This window comes from Apis florea, unplaced genomic scaffold (assembly GCF_048593485.1).
Source record: "Apis florea isolate Af1SG1 unplaced genomic scaffold, ASM4859348v1 contig_2190_pilon, whole genome shotgun sequence".
Lineage (NCBI taxonomy): Eukaryota > Metazoa > Arthropoda > Insecta > Hymenoptera > Apidae > Apis > Apis florea.
In genome coordinates, this window is record NW_028256541.1 from 1,979,442 (window position 1) to 2,002,092 (window position 22,651).

The 22,651-nt window shown below is 31.8% G+C and overlaps 1 protein-coding gene across 3 annotated transcripts in view; it reads right to left on the reverse strand.

Annotated features, from left to right (window-relative positions):
* The window catches only part of btv (dynein cytoplasmic heavy chain beethoven), a 38,113-nt gene that overhangs the window by 11,374 nt on the left and 4,088 nt on the right, over positions 1-22,651 (reverse strand). For 2 of the 3 annotated variants that reach the window (XM_086916299.1, XM_086916306.1), the window contains exons 8-34: positions 21,872-22,270; positions 21,346-21,587; positions 20,347-20,670; positions 19,215-19,281; positions 18,792-19,128; positions 16,513-17,249; positions 15,882-16,044; positions 15,587-15,806; positions 15,379-15,505; positions 14,935-15,258; positions 14,422-14,703; positions 13,311-13,554; positions 11,767-12,274; positions 10,635-11,027; positions 9,842-10,021; positions 8,853-9,218; positions 8,570-8,688; positions 7,766-8,076; positions 7,539-7,687; positions 6,987-7,265; positions 5,847-6,076; positions 5,322-5,450; positions 4,663-4,911; positions 2,845-3,278; positions 2,086-2,220; positions 1,387-1,616; positions 756-965 (exon numbers count right to left, since the gene is read on the reverse strand). In XM_086916299.1, the coding sequence (XP_086772425.1) occupies positions 756-965; positions 1,387-1,616; positions 2,086-2,220; positions 2,845-3,278; positions 4,663-4,911; positions 5,322-5,450; positions 5,847-6,076; positions 6,987-7,265; positions 7,539-7,687; positions 7,766-8,076; positions 8,570-8,688; positions 8,853-9,218; positions 9,842-10,021; positions 10,635-11,027; positions 11,767-12,274; positions 13,311-13,554; positions 14,422-14,703; positions 14,935-15,258; positions 15,379-15,505; positions 15,587-15,806; positions 15,882-16,044; positions 16,513-17,249; positions 18,792-19,128; positions 19,215-19,281; positions 20,347-20,670; positions 21,346-21,587; positions 21,872-22,270 (7,388 nt within the window). Of the gene's footprint in view, positions 1-755; positions 966-1,386; positions 1,617-2,085; positions 2,221-2,844; positions 3,279-4,662; positions 4,912-5,321; positions 5,451-5,846; positions 6,077-6,986; positions 7,266-7,538; positions 7,688-7,765; positions 8,077-8,569; positions 8,689-8,852; positions 9,219-9,841; positions 10,022-10,634; positions 11,028-11,766; positions 12,275-13,310; positions 13,555-14,421; positions 14,704-14,934; positions 15,259-15,378; positions 15,506-15,586; positions 15,807-15,881; positions 16,045-16,512; positions 17,250-18,791; positions 19,129-19,214; positions 19,282-20,346; positions 20,671-21,345; positions 21,588-21,871; positions 22,271-22,651 lie in introns of those variants that run through there. The other variant, XM_086916312.1, reaches the window with a different exon arrangement.

Sequence of the window (22,651 nt, forward strand, 5' to 3'; positions counted from 1 at the left end):
CATTGATTGTAATTAAAAATTTCATTCAGATTTATAATTCATATAATAAATACCGAATTCATATAATTCAATTTTATTTTAATTAAACTCTTAATTAACCATAAAATGTATCTTTTATCTTATAATTTAATAAAAATCATCGGACCAAGAAATATTATTTAATTTCGTTTAAAATAAGTATGAATCAGTCAAAATAAAATTGTAAAGAGATGAAACCATTCAAGAATCATATTTTCCCAAAATATGCTAGGATGATTTATAAGAAGATTAAATAAGGCAATCTAATTCACACACGATGTTGAAAGAAAACTATTCGATATTTATGTAGCGCATTATACAATTGAATAAAAAAGTCTCATAGTAAAGTAAACATATCAGTGTTTACAAATCATTTTCTGAATTCAATTCTTCATCGATGAATGACTTAACGAATCCAACATATTTGGCAAATAATTCGACAGAGATCTTGAATTTTCGAAAAAAATTTTAGTAAATTTGTAAAAAAAAGAATATTAAGCAAAATATGTACAAAACACACGGAACGTATATAAATTTCAAGAAGCCAATATTAATCTTGATGTCAAAACGATTACACATTTCCACAGAAATGATTGAGTTTTCGACTGACTAACTTAGAGCTTTGATATGGCATGCAATATAAGGAAAAAATTAATTGTCAATGCGAGTCAATCCTTGTTATTATTATTAAACTTAATATTCTTAAAAATTAATATCTTCGAAAATCGATAACATACTCGGCCAATTGTCGCTGCTCCCTCTCGAGAGGCGCGACTTGCTGAAGGACCTGGCCGTATTGAAGATTAGCGAGGACCCAGGCCGCCAAAGGGGCCGCGGCTACCGAGGCTCGTTTCGCGGTTTTCTCCTCGAAGCTCTCCGGCCGCTCCTTGACCAACTTGGCAACAGCCTCCAGACTCGACGGTGTGCTTCTTCTCGCGTCCCACGTTCTAAATCGAGCAAAGAGACATTACTCAATTTTTGGAAACTTCGTTGAATGGTTTCTGATGAAACGATGAGACTCTTTATTTAAGAATCGTACGATCGAGTCTGATTCCATTTAAGTGAGTGCCTTCAAGAAGAATATTTAATATATTTAAAAAAATGTTGTAAAAGAATAATTACAAATAAGAAAGAAAATAAAGATCTAGTTTTCATTAAAATAATACGTTTTGATTAACTTAATGAAATAACAAATTGAATTTCCAAGAATTAAATTGATAGAAAATTTAGATTATAGAAGAAAATTCTAATAATTTATCGGCAATTGGTAAATTATTGTGCAAGGATATGCGAATTTAATATAATGAATAAAGGAGTAATAATGAAACTGTAGAAGTATCAACAATTTTAATCGTCAAATTGTTTTACCTTATCTCATCCTTAATACCACGTTTCGCCAAAAAAGTTTTCATGCTGTTCCAAGACGTGTCTTTTATGCCCATTAATCGAAGGACACCCTCGAGAACATCTCTCACAGGTGCTGGAGGTGCTCTCAAAGAACGAACTTCCGCTAATGCGTCAGCGCTGATGCCAGCTACTGCTTGTGCCGCTTGCTCCACTAAGGGCTCCACCTTTCCTAATTCTTCCTCGATATCGGCCTATATTATAAGACGAATTCGATTTATTTATCATAGTGAGGGACAAAAATTCATTCGTACATGTAATATAAATTTAATTGTGATAAATCTAAAATTTTTAATTTAATCTTTGCAATTCTTTTGTTTTGCATTAATTTCGATGAAATTTTACGTATGTTTTAAATTTTTGTTATAAATGTAGCTAAAAAAGTTAAAGAAAAACGTGACTTTTTATCTTTTTATTATATATATAACATCTTAAAAAAATTCAAGTCGTTTGATCTCATTTTCAAAAAATGAATATATACTATATGTGTACATGTTGGTTATATAATTTGAAATATTTGAATATAAATTTCATAATATAAAAATTACCATTTTGATTGACAAAGTAAATGGAACATCGATATTTTATTCTCTAAAAAAAAAATGTGAATAACATGTATGAATAATATTTAATATATAAATACCAACTGTGTGATTTATTCACCTTTCTACGAGCTAGTTCCGCACTTTCTAGTTCAGTTTCAGCTTTTAAATTAGCCATTTCTCCCCTTTGTCCCGTAGCACCTCTCATCGTAGCTGTGATTTGTTCGAGGGCTGCGTTGGCACGACCTTGTTCTACCTAAGAAATCGAGAATTATTATATTTGATACAAGATGTTTCAACAACAACTTAAAAACTTTACGCAAATCAAATTCAAACATAAATCAATCAAAGAATAAATTTAAACAATAAATGGTACATAATATTCTTCGAAAAAAAAATTTAGAATTTTGTAAACATAATGTGCAATTCGCTCAAAGTGATAAAAATATAAATATATGTTGTCAAGACCAATCATCCTAATTAATATTGTGTTCAGGTTAATTTTAATCAAATTTATTATTAAAAATTTAAACGAATTTTTATTTAATTTTAATTTGATGATATTAAATTTAGAGTTGACGAAAAATTCGCTCAATTTCTGATTTCTTAACTGACTTTTTAATAAACAACAATTTAAATCAATCCAATCCAAACTCTTTTTATCAATAACTTTTCAATAGAAAGTGATTTAACAAAATTCTTTTTCAAAATATATAATATCTATATTTGAAATTCTAAAATAAAAATATTTCCATAACTCTAATCGTCCTTGCATAGATGCCACACCTAATAATAATAATACCAGTATCTACGAAAAGTCAGTATCCCAAACATCGTCTACACCCTCAAGTAACTCGACTTGCAACGTATTAACATATACCTCCAACTCCTGACGCTGTTTCGAAACTTCGTCCTCTAGTTTAGCCACTTGCTCTCCAGCTTCCTTCAATTTCCCTACGCCAGCTTCGAGGCTGTTTAATTTTTGCTCCACCTCCTCGCTCCAAGTCACGTGCAGGTGCTTCCACGTGTGCAGAAGGGCGAAGAATCGAGCCGGTGCTCGTTGCTGCCTTGGCGCTTCAAGATGAGCCTTGACCAATTCCTTGATACCGGCCAACGTCTCCTCGGAGTCTTCGATATCGAGGCCGTTCTGCTGACAGGCTATTTCGGTTAAAGGCCCTTCCCAACACCACCATTCGCTGCCGAGACCTGCTCCTATCGATACGCAGTGTCTGTGCAGACCTGAACGTGATAACCAAGGTGAACGAAGCTCTGCTGTGTCCACCATTATGGCCACTCGAAGATATTTTCGCAGACCTATGGAATTGTACGGGATCGTTGATAATAGAAAAATATTCGAGAGAATAGAAAAGAAGAAATTTTTGATAAGTCATATTTCAAATTATTGATGGTGCCAAAAGATTTTTCAGATAATTCTTGAATTATTTCGAGCAGCATGTATAATATGATGTAAAACAGTTTTTTCTTTAAGTAGAGAGTAGTAAAGGATATGAAGATCGATTTCGTATTGTTGAATATATTGTAATAATATTTTGTAATAAAAATTATTAGTTGTACAAGTTAAATTTTGTACAACTTATTTCATGAAAATATGATATCTTATATACTTTCCTTACTTCTCAAATAATGAATTTTATATGTTTAATTATTGAATAAAAATAAAATTAAACACTTTCTACATGTCCAATTAGGTAAAAAGTCATAAATATTTTAGAAGATATTTAAAATGTTGCATAGCTACTGACGAATTTAATGATATATAATATTTCCATCTGATCTTAATTATTTTTAATTTTTTAATTGAAATTCCGCATAGCATATCAATCAATCAAAAATAATTTCGAAGATTTATAAAATTGTATTTTCCAGAATATTATTATATAATTAACGTGTAATCGATTTGAACGTGTCAATGTTTGAACCAGAGTGATAAATGTTGACATTTCGATGCGAACGAAGAGTTTCATAATTACCCAATGTTTTAGAAGAAATATTGATGTAGTCCTCAAACACGAATAATGAACGCATAATGTTTAAAGAGTTTCGAACGCAATAACCAAGTTTGAGTATCCAAGATTATGATCAATATAATTTTACACATTCATCGTATTTCTTTTGATATATCGAATACAATTTTCATTGTGTACTCGTTGGATTTTTCTTGTGAATACAATTTTCACATTCGAGTTAAGATTATAGAAATTCCTCTACAAATTGATGTTTCCTTGAAAGAACGAGTTAAAAAGTTATGATACGACAGGAATAAATAAATCTTGATACAATGATACATGACAGATATTAAAATCACGATGTGAACAAAGGATGCATGATTATCCGATATTTTATTTGAAAATGGAATATTGATGTAACATTCTTAGCCCAAGAATAATGGACTCTCGAAATTGAAATATTCATATATTGCGTTGCAATAACGAACGAATATAATCAGCAACTCGTTTCTTCATGCAGATTTCACTTCTGCAAATAATTTTATGTTAATTGCCGCCAGACAATTCCCCTAATTTGTATCCATTGTTGTGACGAAATTGAAATCGCGAAACAACAAAGTATGTATGCACAGACAAACAACAATGAAGGAAAATTAATAAAAGTTGATAAAATAGAGTTGTATAATTGTCACTTCTCGTTTCCTCGTTAAAAAACTTTCCGTATTACGTACGATAATAGAGGTATTGTTCCAACATGCCAGAAAAATCTTCCTTTCTTGCCACGTCAGCCAATGGCGCTATTAACCCGTCGAGCTCCTCCACTGTAAATAATCCAGGAAGTTCGCCTCTCGACACTATTGCGCTGGCCAAAACAGCCAATCCAGCTTCCCTCATATGATGTTCCTCCAACAAAAGTAAAGTCGGCTCACCATCGATTCCAGCAGCCTGAACTGCACTTTTCATCGACATTCGACCACGGCCTGAAAGGATCGTCTCGTTTTAGCCTCAGTTCTGAAGAAATTAAACTTCTGGAAAAATTGCTGAACGCTATATCAATACTTATGAAATAAAATAGTTCAAAATATTATAAATAAAATTTGATGGATCGAGTTGAATTCATTTTTTAAAACTGATTCAATTCAATTTTGAATTTTGAAAATTTATTGGATGTTAAATATGTTGTAGCATATGTCTCATTTTTAGCTCGAGTTAATTATTTTGTTAATTATTAATTTCATAAAAATGATTATTAATAATGTAACGCGTCACATGAATAATGTATTAATAATTTAAATATCTATGAACGTGGGATATACTGCATATAAATTTTAAATCAATTTTATCGCTTAACAGAATTCAATACAGAGATTTCGAAATACATATGCAATACCAGGTCCCGAGTCTATCAAACGAAGCGAAGAAAACGTGGCGGCGAGTCTCACTGCCGATTTTCTTCCAGCGCCGGGCCGTCCAATCAGAATCACACCTCGTAGATTCGTTCCAAAGGTCCAACTTAAACCTTATCGAATATTTAAAAAAATTCACAACATGAACATCGAATAATTGTATATTTGTCTACACGAATATTTTAATAAAAATCATTAAATTTTATAATAAAATAATATAAGACAAATAATCATTCTAATAAATTGAATAAAGTGGCTTCAATTGAAAGCCACTTATTATATCGATTCGTCAATTTATTTCGTTCAGACAAAAATGAATACCTTTCGAATTAAATTATAAAATTGAAATGGGATTTATAATCGTAAACCGATAATTGCACGATAAAAGACGTTAAGTTTCACGAATGCAATCGTTAAGCAATCTACGATGTAGATCAAGATGAAACAATCAGTGGATTAAAAGCCCGTTTGGAAATAAGGTTAATGTTAAGTTAATTTAAGGTGCTTACTAGCCACCGTGTGCAACAGGTGAAACGAAATCGATGCATGCACCGGATCACCTTCCCTTGCGCATCTCGCTGCAGCGTTAATTATCTCGTTCCGCCATTGATCCTGGTCTAAAAGCAGTAGTCCATTGTTCCCTCGTTTCCATATATATACCTCGCTTCCGGTCACTATAGAATTTGCAGACTTCGACAGGATTATGGATTCCCAACGAGACTGATCTTTGGATGTTAGCCTTGTGAGAAATTTAAAAATAACTAGTTTAGATTATATATTTAAGAAGATTTTCGATGAAATGAAAAGAAAATTTAATGAATATTTTTTTGTTTTATTCGTTACAGATTATATAATTCTTATGAAAAATTGTAGAAAGGAGAAAGTGAGAATGAAAGAATATCTCTTTAGATTTGATTAAAGTAGTCGTTTCTATCATGTAGAATATTTTGCAATGTTTTCAACAAAGACACTAATGTTACATTCTTCATGTTATTTGAGAAATGATAAAAATTAATATTGCTTCCTTTCTCCTCTATGAAGTCTTTAAAAAAAAAAAATATCAAAAAAAGAAATATAAATTAATATTGGTTATTCTATGGAATATTAATATACTCTTTTGAAGGATTTATTCTAAAGAATGAGAACTAATACAAAGTTGATAAAAAAAATATCAATTGAGACATATTTATTAAATTATAAATAATTTTTGTGATTTTTGTATAGTATTTTTAATCTCGATACTCTAAAAAATATATTAACATTTTTTAATGTTCTCTAATATTTTTTGAATTGTTATCCTCCTTCTATTCTATAATTAATTTGCAACTCTTCTATAATTCCATGTATAATTGAAATTAACATCGACCAATTTATATTTTTAGACAACACAAAGAAACAGTTAAAAATTATTTGTTGCATTTAATAAAAATTGATTTATGATATTCATACATTAAACCATTGATATTTTGACTTTTAATATTTAAATAATATTTTATGATAAAAATTTATTATATACCATTTAATAGAAATTTGAATCTTAAAAATTACTAGGAAAAGTAAAAGTTTGCCTTGTAGATTTATGGAATAAAAAAAATGTCTAAACTCGTAAGCTTAAAAATTTTTCAAAGGTTTCTCTGTTGAGAAGATACCTAGGATGGAACATTCGTCTTCCAGCATCTAATAAATGACGCGTGATATTCGACTCATCTTCTGGAGAAGGATAATACTTCAAACTGTCCGCCCATAAGATCAAATCTTTAGGAGTCCAATCGATGGACGTGCCGTGAGAAGACTTGATCGAACGAAAAGCGTCCAACATGACGGGCACCATCCGCGTGATCCAAGATTCAATCATAACGTGATCCCCTTTCAAAGAGTCTCTCAAGTGTAATTCTAAAATGGCTGCGATATTTTTCGAATTTGGATACCTATAAAATGAAAAATTCTTTTTCAACGTTAAAACATATTTTTGAGAAATGAGTATGTATGTACAAAGCAAATATAAAATAAAAATAATAAAAATTCAAATATAGCTGAAATTGGAAATAACTTCTTGAATGCATAGCTTTACATTTGAAAGTTTCAATTTTAATAATTGTATAACATTAAAAGTCTCGAGTTTTGAAAAGCTAAATCTAATTGATAAAAAGTTGATAAAAATATACGAAACAAATTTAATATTAAATTTAATAATTACTTACGAAAGATAACGAGTGGATAGAAGAGCTTCTAATCTGGGATGCAATCTGGTCGTTGAATCAGCTGTGCATATAATGGTTAGAGAAACTCTAGCAAATTCCAAATCTTCTTCGTGAAATCCTCCTTCTTGGATCAATTCACGAACCAATTCCTATAAATAAAAACTTAATTTTTTGCGCCTTGTTTAATTCCTTTATTACTTGTCCTTTCGTTAATTTTATTTAATTACCTGCAGATCTTTGGACGCAAGATGCAGATCTTCCAAAATTAATATAATTCTAGATCCATTTCTGGGTTTATACGTTCTTCCGTGAGAAGATGAATTTAATTGTACGCAGTTTCTTTTCAGTTTGGTCACCAAATCTTGGGGGCCGTAGAGAGATGAACATTTTATCAATGTCGATTGCTCGATGTTTCGTATCGAGGAAAGTATGACGGATATCAGGGCGCTTTTTCCACAACCCTCGGGTCCCCTTATCATTATCGATTGGTCGCTGTTGATCCATGGCAAAACAGACGACAACGCTCCTTTCATATCACCTGAATTACAGATAATATAAAATCACGAAGTGAAACAAAAGTTTTTATTAATCATGATCATTATTTTATTTAACAAAATATATATATATATAAAACTTCATCTGATTAAAATGTATTAAATAATATAAACAAAAATAAGATTTGCTCAAAAGATTTAACGAGTTTAAATTAGTTAATGAAAAACTCTGTTTTATAATAAATTTTTATGAAAGTATTGTGATGATAAATGAAATCTTAACTCTTAAAAATCTCTCGATTTTCGAAGCCCTTTTTTAATAAAACTTAAATATAGTGTTAAATAAAGTTTCACAAAGAAATTTTACGTACTAATGATTCACACTATTTCTAGATTAAAATTTTAACAAATAATGTAACGGGATAAATTTTTGAAATGCATATTCATCATGGTTGCTTAATAACACAGTTTGATAAAATCTTACACATGAATTTTTCTTACTATTAAATTACCAAATAAAAAAGAATTATTTCGAACCCGATAGTGAAACAGGACCGTCATCGGTATCCATAGATTCGTCAGCGTCCCCGACAGTTTCCAATCTATCCGTATTCTGATTATATAATACAGAGCACGGTTTCTGCTGATTTGGACACCTGTAATCCCAAATGTAATAATAATAATACTCGTTTCCTGAAAAAGTTTCACTTAGCTTATATTTTCTTTTATATAATTTAATAACTTATTTTATCGATTCACGTGAAAAAGGAACGTAGACAACACAGATTCAAGATTTAAAATTTAATATAAATTTTCTCACCAACAATCAGTGAGCTGGTAAATTAACCGTGCCAATTCATCTCTAGTGCTTTCGTTCCTTATTTGGCTGCATAAAGAGGCGAGCAGAGCGTAAGAAGCGGAAATACTGGTACGAGAGTTCTTCAAGTGGCAAAATGCCGAGTCCATTAAGCCAGACGCTGAGGAAACGTCTGCGTTGATCCTCAAACACTCCTCGACGCAGGAACAAAGATGGGAATTCGCGAGTTCCTTCGCCGCCTCCGGAAGTGCATTTAATCGTGAAGTAAGCAGCAAACAGCTGGAACTCGTTGAACCCAAATGAACTACCCCCAATCGCGATACCGTAGCGGGGCTGGCGCTGGCCAATTTGTGAGTCTCGAAGATGAATCTGTTTGGAAAAGATTTTTATAGATTTCTCTTTTTCTTTTTTTAAATGAAATTTCTTTATTTTTTCTTCGAAACAATAAATTGAACATAAATTTTCTTTTGTTACAGAAAATTATTGGAAAACTGATATAAATAAAATACACGTAATTTATATATTTCACGTAATAGAAATAAAAATGTCCTTTTGTTGCGGTGTATGTTCATAATTAAAAATTTCTTAATATTCTACAGTATGTAATATTATTTCCATTTCAAGTTGAAAACTGTCAAAAAGTAATTCATTTGATTTATCTAAAAGTTTCAGATAAATTTTGAATCTAATTTTCTTTTTTAAATGTAACTTTGAATTTTGAAATTTTACTACTAAACTAAAATAGACAGAATTTTTAAATTAATATATAATTAAATTAAGCGAAATAAAATAATTTTTTGCGTTGAAAACTCAATGAATCAAGTTTGTTTTTCATAAATCACAAATTTTTTTTACAAAATTCAATATTTCAAATTAACACTTTCAGAAGATGTTCGATCAAGTTGATCGATTGGTTCATTCTATTCTATAAAATGCTTGCAATTTATGCGGATAGAATACAAATTGATAATTATGGAAGAAGAGAAGTTTACTTTGTCCCGCATCCAAGTTTCACGCCCACCCCATTGGGCAAAGTTAGTAATCGATTGTCATCTAAAGCAGAGTTGAGAGCTTCGGCCCAATCTGGTTCCACATCACCATTCAAAATGATCCAAGTTGTTGAATCTCCGGCCGTTGAAACAGCGTTCGATAACAAACCTTCCTTCCATTCTCTGATAGAATGAAAAAAATGATCAATTTTTTATAAATATATATACCTCGTGCATTTTATTTCATCTTGATGAATTTGATCTTAATAAAAGAGAATAATTAATTTACTGTGAAGAAGATGCGATTAATTATAGATAACTTCGATATTTCATATAACTTTTAAGCAATTCTTAATTAACATTAAAATTTTTTGAAATTCAAATCTTAATTTATCGAGCACAATTATGAACCGTTAAATCTTTTTATTTTTGATTTTATAATAAAAAATTTTCTTGCGTTATTAACTAATTAAAACGATTCTGCTATTTCTTTATAATAAAAATAATAAAATAAAGAACCATTTATTTATGTTAAATTACTACTCTACTACTAATTATATTTAAAATTATTATACGTGTCTTCTAATTGTGAAAATTTCTAAACAATCCTTATTTTGACAAATAATTATTCAATAATTATTTTCCACATTTTCTGCTTTCAAAAAAACACAGAAAAAAACATTCTTTAACACACCAAATTTTATATCAAAAAGATTTGATATCGTAAATTAAAAAAATTAATTTGAAATGACTTTTTAATCATATCTTAAAATACGTTTTATCATTTTCGAAATACCTTGTTTGTGGGTCGACACGGCCCAAAAGTCTGGATTTCGGCATAGCGCCAGGAAACACGTGAAATTGAACAACCGTTTCACCGATTTTCGTCAGGGCTTCGAACAATAATTTCCTGATGGTCGTTTTACCACATCCTGGCGGCCCAACGATCGCCACGCCGGTTCTACTTTTCAACTGATCGTTCAGTTGAATGCATCTGTTCGCCATTTCCTTGCCTAACTCTTGCTCAGCGCAAAGCTCGAATAAAACGTTTTGCAAATCTTTCCTCTCGATGAACGTGGAGGATGATGGATCCGCCGTTGGGAAAACATCCTGTAGAAGTGAGAGGAATCGAGGAGTGTCTTCTTCTGTCAATTTTGGCAACGTTGAGGATCGAATCGCAGCTACTAATCTGCAATGAAAAAAATATATTAAATCAGCTTGCTAGATTGATTTGAATTTTTAACAAAAATTGTGCTTTCCAGGATTCATAGTATTGATTGATTAATATTTGATTAATATCAATTGGAATTAGAAAACGTATTCAGAGAACGTTTCATTTTATCCATTTAATTATCTCTTAAATTGTACGTTATTCAAAAAAATATTTTGATAATGAAACTTGTTGTTTTAAAGGGGATGACCATCAAATTTGTCTAGATTGAATCATTTTCAAAGTTTGTGAAAGTAGTCTTTCTTCAAATTTTTTAAATTTGATTTTATATGTTATCCTATTTAATTAGGATTGGATTATTTAAGTAATTAAATTAACTTATTTTGAATGATTTTAAAAAGTTAATACAATTAAGTCAATTCGTTGATAGTATGTTTAATTTTAAATAGAAACATATAATTCTATTTTAAAGAAACAAAGGTTACATTGAAATTTACAAAAACAAACATTTCTTCGAATAATAGCATAATTGCATAATTTAAAAAAAAAATGATCCCAGATAGATTAAAACGAGATATTATAATATCTCTTAACTAACAATATTTTATAATGCTCGTATCACACGTCATCTAAGATACAAAATTTCCTTCCTTCGAAACGATTCACCTATCCAAAAATTTATTTGCTATAAATAACAAAATAAATCTAAACGACGAAATTAGACATATCTCACTTTATAATTAATCAAAAAAGAAACCTGCTAGTTTCATCCAAGTCGGTCCTCGTAGGAATGGCGTCGAGCACGGATCTAAGGGCCCTAAGGCCCCAGTCGTAGTGCGGCTGATTCGAAAGCAGTATCTCCGCGATGTCGAGCGTCTCCACGAGTTGCTTGGCGAGCGTCGAGGCATCCAGGAATCCAGCACACTCCAGCAACGCTCTCACGATGTCAGATCTGTCCGGATGCGCCATACCGATCGGTCTGAACAATCGCGCCAAGGAGTCCGGAAGCTTTCGTCGGCCGCCATACTCGGAGCCAGCGGGGTTCATCGTGATGAACACGCAACAATGTGGGTCCAGGTTCACCTTTTGATCGCCCAACAGGACCTGGGATGAACCATCGCGAACAGCTTCTTGCAGAGGCCTGACCAACATCGCCACCGCGCTAAGCGTTTCCTCTTCGAGGCGATTGAACTCGTCGAAGCAACCCCATGCACCGGCCTGAGCAAGGCCGCCCAGTATGCGTCGCATACTTCCGGCGTCCATTCCTGATGTGCACGAATAAATTATGATGTATTCTTTCTTGTGAAAAGAAATTTTCTTCGTGGCACGAAATTCAAAAAGATGGGGAAAGATGGAGAGTGTTTATTAGTTTTTAAGATGTTAATAAAAAATTTTCAGTATTATACGTTGAAATTATGTAAATACGATTAAATATAGTAATCATTGCTGTAAAAATCGTCGTGTTTAAATTACTAAATTTGATGTCTATAACTTTATAATTTTATCTTAAAATCTTTAATTGTTTCTATGAAAAAATTGTAAATCCAATATTTATTAAGAAATTCTATTCGAAGCGTGTCTAAAATAACAGCAGTTCTGTGCGCCAAATACGCTTTTATTTGCAAATTGGTTTTATTATTCTATTCTCGCCTTCTCGATATTTAGTGAATCAAATGTGTTACGAGCCAATAATTGATAAGAAGAAAGAAATCAAGATTGTATAATTATTTTTTAATAATAAAAAATTTGTTCAGATTTGATATAACATTGAAAAAATAATTTCTATAAAATTTGAAATTTTTATATTTTTATTTTTTAAACATTCTTTGACTTTCTTCCTTAAGTTTATATTATATATTGTAAATTTATTGATATTTTAATAATTTTTTTCTATCTCAAATCTAAAATTCCTTTTGTTCAAAATTATTTTCATACTTTCAGTGTGAAACATTATTTTCCGAAAAAATGATTTACGGCGCTTTAAAAAATTTCTTCTTAAAAAACAAATAACAGATTGTTTAAACAATTAGAATTACATTTTTCTTAATATATACGCAAGCTTTGTTAGTTGGACCATACTCTTATAATATCAAATATCAATGAAATGAAAAATAAAATAACTTAATAAAAATAATTATATTACAAGTTACATTGAACAGTTGAATTAATGGTAAAAACTAATTTTCCAAAAGAAACTTTTAACGAAACCACGAATTCGTCGTAGATAATTTGAAACGCAGACGGAAATCGAAAATCGCGCAAAAACGATTTGGAACTCGTAAATGTCGTAAATGTTATTACCTTCATCACAATTGAAAACTAAAACGAGCCTGCCAAGAATAGCGCCAAGTGCCTTCACGCTCTCGGTTTTTCCAGTTCCAGCTGGCCCGGTAGGGCTGCCGCCTAAACCGAGTTTCATTGCCTGAGTAAGAGCCAAGAAACACCTTTCGGTTAATGGTGTTTGAACTAATCCCACCGCCGCTCCTTGATACTCGAAACGATATAGAAATTCAGCGCCAGCGCACCGTATCACTGTTTCTTTGTTCTACAATTATATGGATATGGATAATATCAGACGAAGGATCCAATCTTCTTGATCAATAATAATAAACAAGTTTTAAATCAGGTTAACAGTCAAATAAAAATATCCCTTTTCGTTACTTAATTTCTTTGTAATATATTGTTTTCTTAATTTGTTTTTGGGCCAACATCAATTTATTTCATTAACTGTATGCGAAGTAACGTCGCCAGAAATTATTTCATATATTGAAATAATTATTATTTATGTAAGATTAAAAAACTTGAACTTATATTAGTTTATTAATATTCGATGTGACGCTTATTTATTAGGCAATGCGTTATTAATATAAATTAAGTTCGGGATGAAGCAAGATGAGGATAGTGCGAAACTTGAATTATTTACAACTTGATAAATAAAATTCATCTAACATTTTTGAATATAATTATGTATGCAACTTTTAAAATTCGTATCAAGATTGGCTTTGTACGTTTATTTTTCATTCTTAATTAGAAAATAAGAAAGGTAAAAGTCAGTAGTATAATTTGAATTAATTATATTTTCCTTAAAATATCGTCTTGTCTAGTTGTACAATTTAATCCAAGTCACTTTGCAAAGAAACTTGCAAAAAGAAAGTTCATCGAAATATATTATAACTTCTCTGTTGAAATATATTTTCGTGTTTCCGTGATGTGAAAAGAAAAGTTTTTTCACGATGATAAATGTGAAATACCATTTGCAACGAAAGAATGAATTAAATTTTAATTATTGCAACTTTATATTCTCATTTAACAAGCAAATAACATCGCTTTATAAAATTGTTAAAAGAAAAATAAAAGTATGGAAAGTAATTAACAATTTTTCGAAATAAAATGAAAATATATACGAGCTTACTGTTCTGTAACTTCTTAATTGTCTCTGCCAAGTCCAAACAGTGCTTTCTTCCCGTTGTACAACACTTAAAAGATTCCTAGCTATCTCCAAATGGTGCACGGTATCAAGCAGGAGGCCACGTGCCTTCAATGCTGTTAATTTATCACCAGCATCCTCTAAACCCCTGTATCGAGCTCTTTGTGTTTCCAGATATTCGACGAGCTTCTTTAAAGCCGTACCACCTTCCTTCAAAGCTACCTCACACCTCTCCGTAAACCGAATCCTCTCCGACAGCAGAAGAATCTTAACGAATATTGAAAATAATTATTAATAACATGGAGAGAGTAAATTCGAACAAAATTATTCATCGTATATTTTTTCCAATCTACTATATTTCACTGTTACAAGACTTTTCTGAGTTTTTCTTCATATTTTCTGCACACACGTTATACAACAATAACATTTTATATTATCGATTCTGTTCTTTTATCATCGCAATATAAGAATTTTATTTTATTTCATTTTTTATTTTACTTGAGTTGGGTAAGATGATGGATCAGGTGTAGAATCAACCAGGCATTTATCCAAGCTTTGTCGAAGAGAATTTTTCATTCCCTCCTCGAGGTTGCTCAACCATTGGGGTAATGGATCTCGAAGATCGACAGGGTTGGATAATCGCAATACTTCGCCCTCTGGGGATACAACGGCCGTCAGTCCATTATCGTTTTTTATTATCGAGCCGACGCCTTGATATAATTTCGATAAATGAGCTTCCAGGCCTCGTCCGCTCGCCGACACTAATTCGAGAAGGTCTTCGTCGCTCAGGAAATACAGACGTGGATAGGACGATCGTTTTTCCTTTGAATCGTGACAAATTGTTATAATATATCATATTACGAAACGATAATTAAACAATTTCCTATTGTAAGTTACAATATTTAATTATTTAATTATAAAAAGACAAAATTTTTTTAATACCTCCAAATATTCGTCAAGGCTCTTTTGACATCTGTCGAGCAAATCTTTCAAACTCGTAAAAGACGGGAGAGGAAGTCTCCTCAAAGACGACACTCTTGGATCACGAGACACTTCGCCCATAAGATATCTAAATATTGACTTTATATATAAGCTCTTAAAAAATACTATTACAATTATAATTCTTATATCTGTTCAATTTTTAAATTACCTAAATTCTTTGTTGGCACGTGACCATCGACCAGTATCATTGGGAGCAGCGCCACCTTCGTAAACTGGTTCCAAATAGACCCACTTCCTCTGTATCGTACTCAAAAACTTTATTCGTTCTTCCACTTCGGACAGTCCAGCTTCGCATCGTGCAACTTTGGCTGCAAATCTTTCGTATCCTGTCGCCCCTTTCGCACCCTCCAATAAGAGTCTTAATTCACCTTTACGATAATAAATTAATCGTATTCACAATTATGAAATAATTATTTTAAAATAATTGAAAAAAAGGTAAACACCTGCTCTTGCTAACAAACTGCCATACTCCTCAACCAGAAGAATACCGGTATTTTTACTGTCCTTCGATTGTTGTAGTTGAAGATGAGCCGACGCTTCCCAAGATTCCAGTTCCATTAATCCTTGTCGAATGCCGCTTTCTGCCGCTGCTTTTTTCGTTATTTCCTAAAAAAAAAATATTATTATTATATTATTTATATATATTTTTTTAATTATTGTTTCATTCTTAATTCCTTGTGATTTTTTTCTTTTTTTCTGTGCATTATTAATTATATCATTATTAATTATAATACAATTATAATTGAAGAACTTATAACCAAAATTTAAATTTTTCAGATAAAAATATATTTTAGTAATCACAATTTAATTCTACGAGACAAAAATTGTAAAGTTTGTTCAGCTGTGAATATACTTTTCAGTCATTATTCTTGAAAAGAAGATTTTAATTAATTACACTGTAAACAAATATCATTTTTTACATAAATTAAAAGATGTCTCAATTCCAACACGAAAGGGATCCACATTAAACGCGAGTTCTGAATCAAGAAAATTACCCTTCCATCAAATAATTACGAATGCTTTGATATCTTTAATAATTAATCAGATAAAAGGATTTATAAAACATCTCATCACCTTTATTTTATCGACATTCTCTTCGATCTTCTTCGCCGAACGAAGCAAATGGCCCAACGTAATGTCTCTCACGTTCCTGACATCCCTCAGACCCAAAAGTGGCATCAGTTCCCCCCAATGCTCCTCCGCAATCTCGTCGCCCCGAAGAAGCTGCAGCCATTCGATGGTCCCCCTCACCTCGCTCACCTTCTTACCAACGAACGTGTCCACCTCGAAACTATCCTTCTCATCCATCAATTGTTCCTTCAATTGATCCCTCAGTTGGACACGTATTCTATTTTCCCAGGAGTCGAGCCAATCGTGGAGTCTGGGTAATCTTCTTCTAGCCACTGTCCACTCCTCGTCCTCCTGATTCTTCAATTCTTCCATAAACTCAGCTTGGAAACGGCAATTCGACTCCTCTATCTCGAGCTGCACCTCCAACCTCTTCGCATTATCCTCGTTGCTCTCCAAAACATCGTCTATCTTCAACTCGATCTTTCGACAATCGTTCCTCAGAACGTCCAATTGTTCCTTCAAATACGACCATCTCTCTTTCATCGAAATGATCCAATCCAGGGTGAGGATGTCCGGTTTCGACGACCATTTCGCTTGCCACCTTTCGATCTCGTCTCGAAGGGCTATTGCCCTGTGACGAAGGTTCACCTTCGCGTCCTCCAGCTCACGATCTATCACGGATTTGTAACGCTCCAAGCGGCCGGCCAGGTCCTGCCAAGCTGTATACGCTGCGCTGATACCTGTTTCCATGAATTTTTAATCATAAAATTTTTAATCATTGGCTTAAATTTAATTTTAATCTTAATTTTGAATTTTCATGATCGATTATGAATTATTTTTATACGATGTACAAGATGCATTTTACAAAAGAAAAAAGAAAAAATGGAAGAATGGAAATTTTTTAAATTTACAATGGTGGTCGTTGGAAATATTATTATTGCGATTTTTTTTATATGTCTATATTTTATTTTACAATTTATGATAGCTGTTAAGAGTAATTCAAAAATTTATTGTGATAAAAGAATCATCATTCGCCGCATCAATTTTACAGAAAATATTTTCAACGGGTCAAAATGGTTTTTAAAAATTCGCGAAGAATTCTTGGGACGTTCGTCGTTAAAAATTCATAGACGAAAGAATCGCGAAGCGTGCAATCTTTTAGCTTCCCTTCCGCTATCACTTATTCATTAAATCTTATAACGTAACAGATCGTTGAATTTTCAAGCAGCTATTATTATAAATCATAAAATAAATATCGATTTAGAGAAAATTGTGACACGAATATTATTGTAAACTTTAAAAAAATTTGTTCCGATCATTTTATTATGTATCGTTTAAAATTAATTAATTTCTAAATTTTCTTCCATTTTCTTCTGAAAACGTATCACGAACGAAAAGAACGAAATAATGAATGATTTATATATAAAAATCTAAATTATAAAAAATATAGTTTGAAGTATGTGCATTAAAAAATTGATGAAATTTTATAACATCAGAAAAAGAATTCCTCTTTATATTCACTAGTAATTTAAATTTTGTAATAAGAATATTCAACAGAAGTATTTGCACAAAACAATCGTTCTTAATCTTTTTCAATATCTGTTTCCACGAAGAAAATCGCTAGCTACTACTTTAACTCGGTTTTCTCAGTAAATTACGTTCTGTAAAATTACATATACGAATGATCAATACGAACGCACAATGAAATACAATTCGTGGAACTCTTATATTCTTAAAATTGTTTCGTATAAAGTATATTGATACTCGATAAGAGGTAACCAGAAGTAAGAAATAATTATTCTCTGACGTTGTTAAATATTATATTTTGTAACTTTTATTCAATGTAATATTTCAACTGAATTTTTAATAAATAAGTCTCAAATAAAAAGATACCCACTTCTTTCCATCAAGATAGATTTAAAATTCCACGAATATCAAAGAAGAAAACAATTAAAAATCTTCTAACATAATTAATGAGATATTTATTGTAAATATTCAAATATTTTTCACAAATCATCTTATGTAACATCATCGAGTATTTATAACAACTTCAGAATACATCCTCTTTGAATTTAAAATTAATAAGATTCTACTCAATCTTTAATTTTTTTCTTAGATAAATGTAAATGTTCATTATTGCATCTTCAAAACTGATGAGCATATTTTCTAACTCAATGTTGCCAAACTCTTATCCTTTTTAAAAATATAGAAACTGACTAGATCGTCTAATAAAATCCTTCTTCCAGTCCAACAATCGTTCGACAATCGCACAATCGCTCTACCTTCAAGTTTTTCGCTAGTCCATGCAGCCAACACTTTGGAAAAGCCCGCGACGGCCTCCATCTCCTCGGCCATACCGGAAGATTGCCCCTCGATTCTCGCGTGAGCCTCGTAGGCCAAGCCAACTTCCTCCACGTTTCGTGGTCTACGTTCGAGTTCCTTGGAGGAAGACGAGAGGAACTCCACGATGGAAACTAATCTCGAAGAAGCTTCCACCCTTAAGTCGGAGCACAAACGTTCCCAGTAACGACGGGAAGCCGATTCCAAGTCGTTTCTGGTTGTCGATGTGTCCACGTTGATGCACCAGATTTTCACCTCGCTGCCACGTAATCTTCCAACCTAGTTTTATTATCGAATTTCACGTGTAAATTAACGTTGGTCACATTAAATTTGGAAATGAATTGTACTTAATTGACTCGGCTAACCTCTTGGGCCCATTGTTTCGCATCTTTGAACGCCCTTGTCCATTCTTGCGGCGATTTTCCTTTCAATCTTTTAGATTTGAAATATGTGATTATTAAATTTGATGCACAGTTTATATCAAAAGTTAAGTGATAGCTTAACAAAAATATTTGAAAATTTCTTATTCGAATGAAAATTTGTGTGTACGAAGAACATAATCATTCATACATGGAGTAATTTTCTTATTATATATAGAGACGAAATCTTTTTAATCTATCTTTCAATTTTATTATTTTTGTAAACAGAATGATGAAATATTAAAGTTTGAATATTGCGTTAATTGAATTAAATTAAGCATTGATTTCATTTTTCTTAAAAGAAAATATTTGACTGGAAAACATTGTTGAAAACTTTGAGATTGATTTGACACTTCTATTATATTCATTCCAACCTTCATTTGAACAAAAATTCTCGAATTAGATAAATTTTTCTTTAGGATGACGTTCAAGTATTTTCATGAGCATTTTCGTAAAAGACATCGTTTAAGAGTCAAAATTATGAACATGCACATTCTTTCTTCGGATGTGGAATCGGTATTACAATTATAAAACGGTATTTCGTAGTGAAATTGAAAATGGTGAGTTCGATAATTCAGTATCTTATTATATTTTAAAAGCATCCATATCAGAATGCACGAGCAATATCTCCTCCTTTATTTAAAAAAATCATTTAAAGATTTTTTAGAACAACACAATTTGGAAAATAATTCTATATAAAGTAAAAGGAATTACAATATTGTTATGATTTGATGATTGCACACAAAGAATATAAAGCATAAAAATACAACCAAAAGAAGATTAATTATAAAATTATTCGACATATTCACTCAAAAATCGATTTTTTGTGGCAAATACAAAAAAAAAAAATACAACGACCTTTATTATTACCAAACATATTACACAAAAAAAAGAATGAGCGAATAGAAAGCTCTTTTTCAATTTGTCACATTTCTTGGAAAAACTTAAGCTCGATGAAATAAGAAATCTTTATGATTCTTTTTCGTCATAATGCATTAAAGGGGGAAACGTTTCACTGCTTTTGAATAACGCGAAAGAATAAATGCAGAAACATTATTCATCAATTTCAAACAATTACCGTTCAGCGGCGTCGAATTTGGCAGGAGCAGCCAAGTACAACCATTTCGTTCGAAGTGTTTCCAGAGCGGAAAGCGCGATTTCGGCCTGCTTGTAGACACTGCCGAACAAATAGCAGCTCCTTTGGATCAGCCCACCGAAATGGGCCTCGGCCGCGTCACCGACGCCCCTGAAATTCATGGGGATCGAGAGGGATCGACGAATCGACGAGTACAACTTGGCGCGAATCTCCTCGAGGGACGGCCGCCATTGCAACGAGCCGTCCCGAAACGTCAGCTCCACTTTGACTTCCGGCAATTTCTTCAGCAGCGATGGCAACGCTCCTCTGAAAAAAGAAAATTTTGTTATTTCCGTTGCGAATATGAAAATTGGCCATCTCGCGTGAAACCGTTTGAATCTTTATTTGGTATTCAAGATAGAGAGAATTTTTTAGAAGGAAGCTCGCTTTTAAGGATACCACGGAGGAAGTTTTTTTGTTAATGTAGTGGATACGAGCTTCGTCTGAAAAAGGGGTGATATTTTAGTAAAAAGGTGATTATTCTATACTCGAGCTTTTATTTGAATAAACATGAACTTCATTTAATATGATATAGAAATGTATATTTTGTATCTTTAAAAATAAATTAAAGTAATTATTATTATAGAATATTGTGAATATTTAAGCAAAATATAGAGAAACGTATAGAATGCGTATGGTAAGTAAAAGGACACAAAATATATGATATATGATAGTGGAGAAATAAATTATTTCTTGACAGATTCATATAAATAGAGTTTCTTGTGTAATATATGTAATTCTAATTCTTCACAAATAATCACACAAAAATTTCTGGTATTCTTAATTTTCTCCACACAATTAATATTAATTTTTGTATTAAATGTTGATCATGTACATATTGTTTATATGTTATTCTAAGGCATATTCTAAAATGAAATGATACTATTAAAAATGACTATATTATTTTTAAAATACTACACCTACATGATAAAATATAATTACCTGTAAGCCACGCCCAATGCTTTAAGCAATTGTCTGTCCCAATGTAATTTCCAAGCTTTCGTATTTCCATATTCAACTTCGACAGTATCGACGATCGTTCTCATGTTCATCAATGCATCTTTCCAAGCATTCTGATTCCCAATCATATTTACAGTCTCCCCTTTCAATAAACTAGACACCAAATCCCTTAATGAACTGTGCTTTGCAGCTAATTCTGAATTCTGTTGTGCGAATTTCCTTACCTGTTTCAATTTTAAAATGAAAATTAAAATATCATTTACAACTCATTCGTTATCTGCTTTCCGCATTATTATATTTATAAGTAATATTTAACACAAAGATCAACGAAATCTTTACCTAGATTAATTAAACATACAACTTTATCTAAATTCGATATTTTAAACTTTAAACTATCTTTCTTTTCTTCTTAAAAATTAAACAAACTGTACCATATATCTACTACATGATAATAATGTTTCGAATTTTCAAGAATTCAAATTTTAATTATCGATCTCGAAAAAATTACCAATTCTTTCAATCTGGCCGTATAAGCGTCCACAGCCTGAGGATCGGACCAAGCAACGCCAGATTGTTCTTGGACAGCTCGAGCCAGTTCAAGCGCGGTCGTGAGCATTAATGGTCTTTGAGACGGCACCATACGATCGCCGATCGTGTTGTGAAACGTGGCGACCTGTTGAAGAGCTCTAGCGCGTCCAGCCAGCGTTCCAGCTCTTTCGATCAGATCCCTCACTTCTCGTGGAAGTTCGACCCCTTGACTCGAAAGTGCCCTCGCCTCTCTGATCAGTGTCATCAATCTTGGATCGTACGTGACCCTCATCATACTGGTACCGGTTAATTCCACCACCGCAGAATCGGTGCCTAACGTCAATTCCTTCCTGGTTACAGCGTCTTTCGTTTCTTCAGTCTGGCGGGCAAATTTTTGCTTTGCAAAATTTTTTCGAACTTTCTCTTGATTTTGAAAAAAGTATTTAAAAGTGTTCGTTAATTGGAAAGTTTATTTAAAACGAAGATAATTTACAAATAATTCATCGATTTCGATGATCTTGATGAATGTTTTTATTATACATGATTTTCTTTTATTGTTGTCAAGTTTTAGTTTCTAAGTAAGTAAGCAAAAATTGTTAGATTGCATGAAGGATCTGTATCGATTCTCATTTATAGATAAACTAGATAAACAAAAAGTGAGGTTAGGTTTAAGTTTTATTTGGTCGCCATGAAACTACTAATTATATTATATTATATCAATATTAAATTAAGGTATAATATAATTATAGATAGATATTAA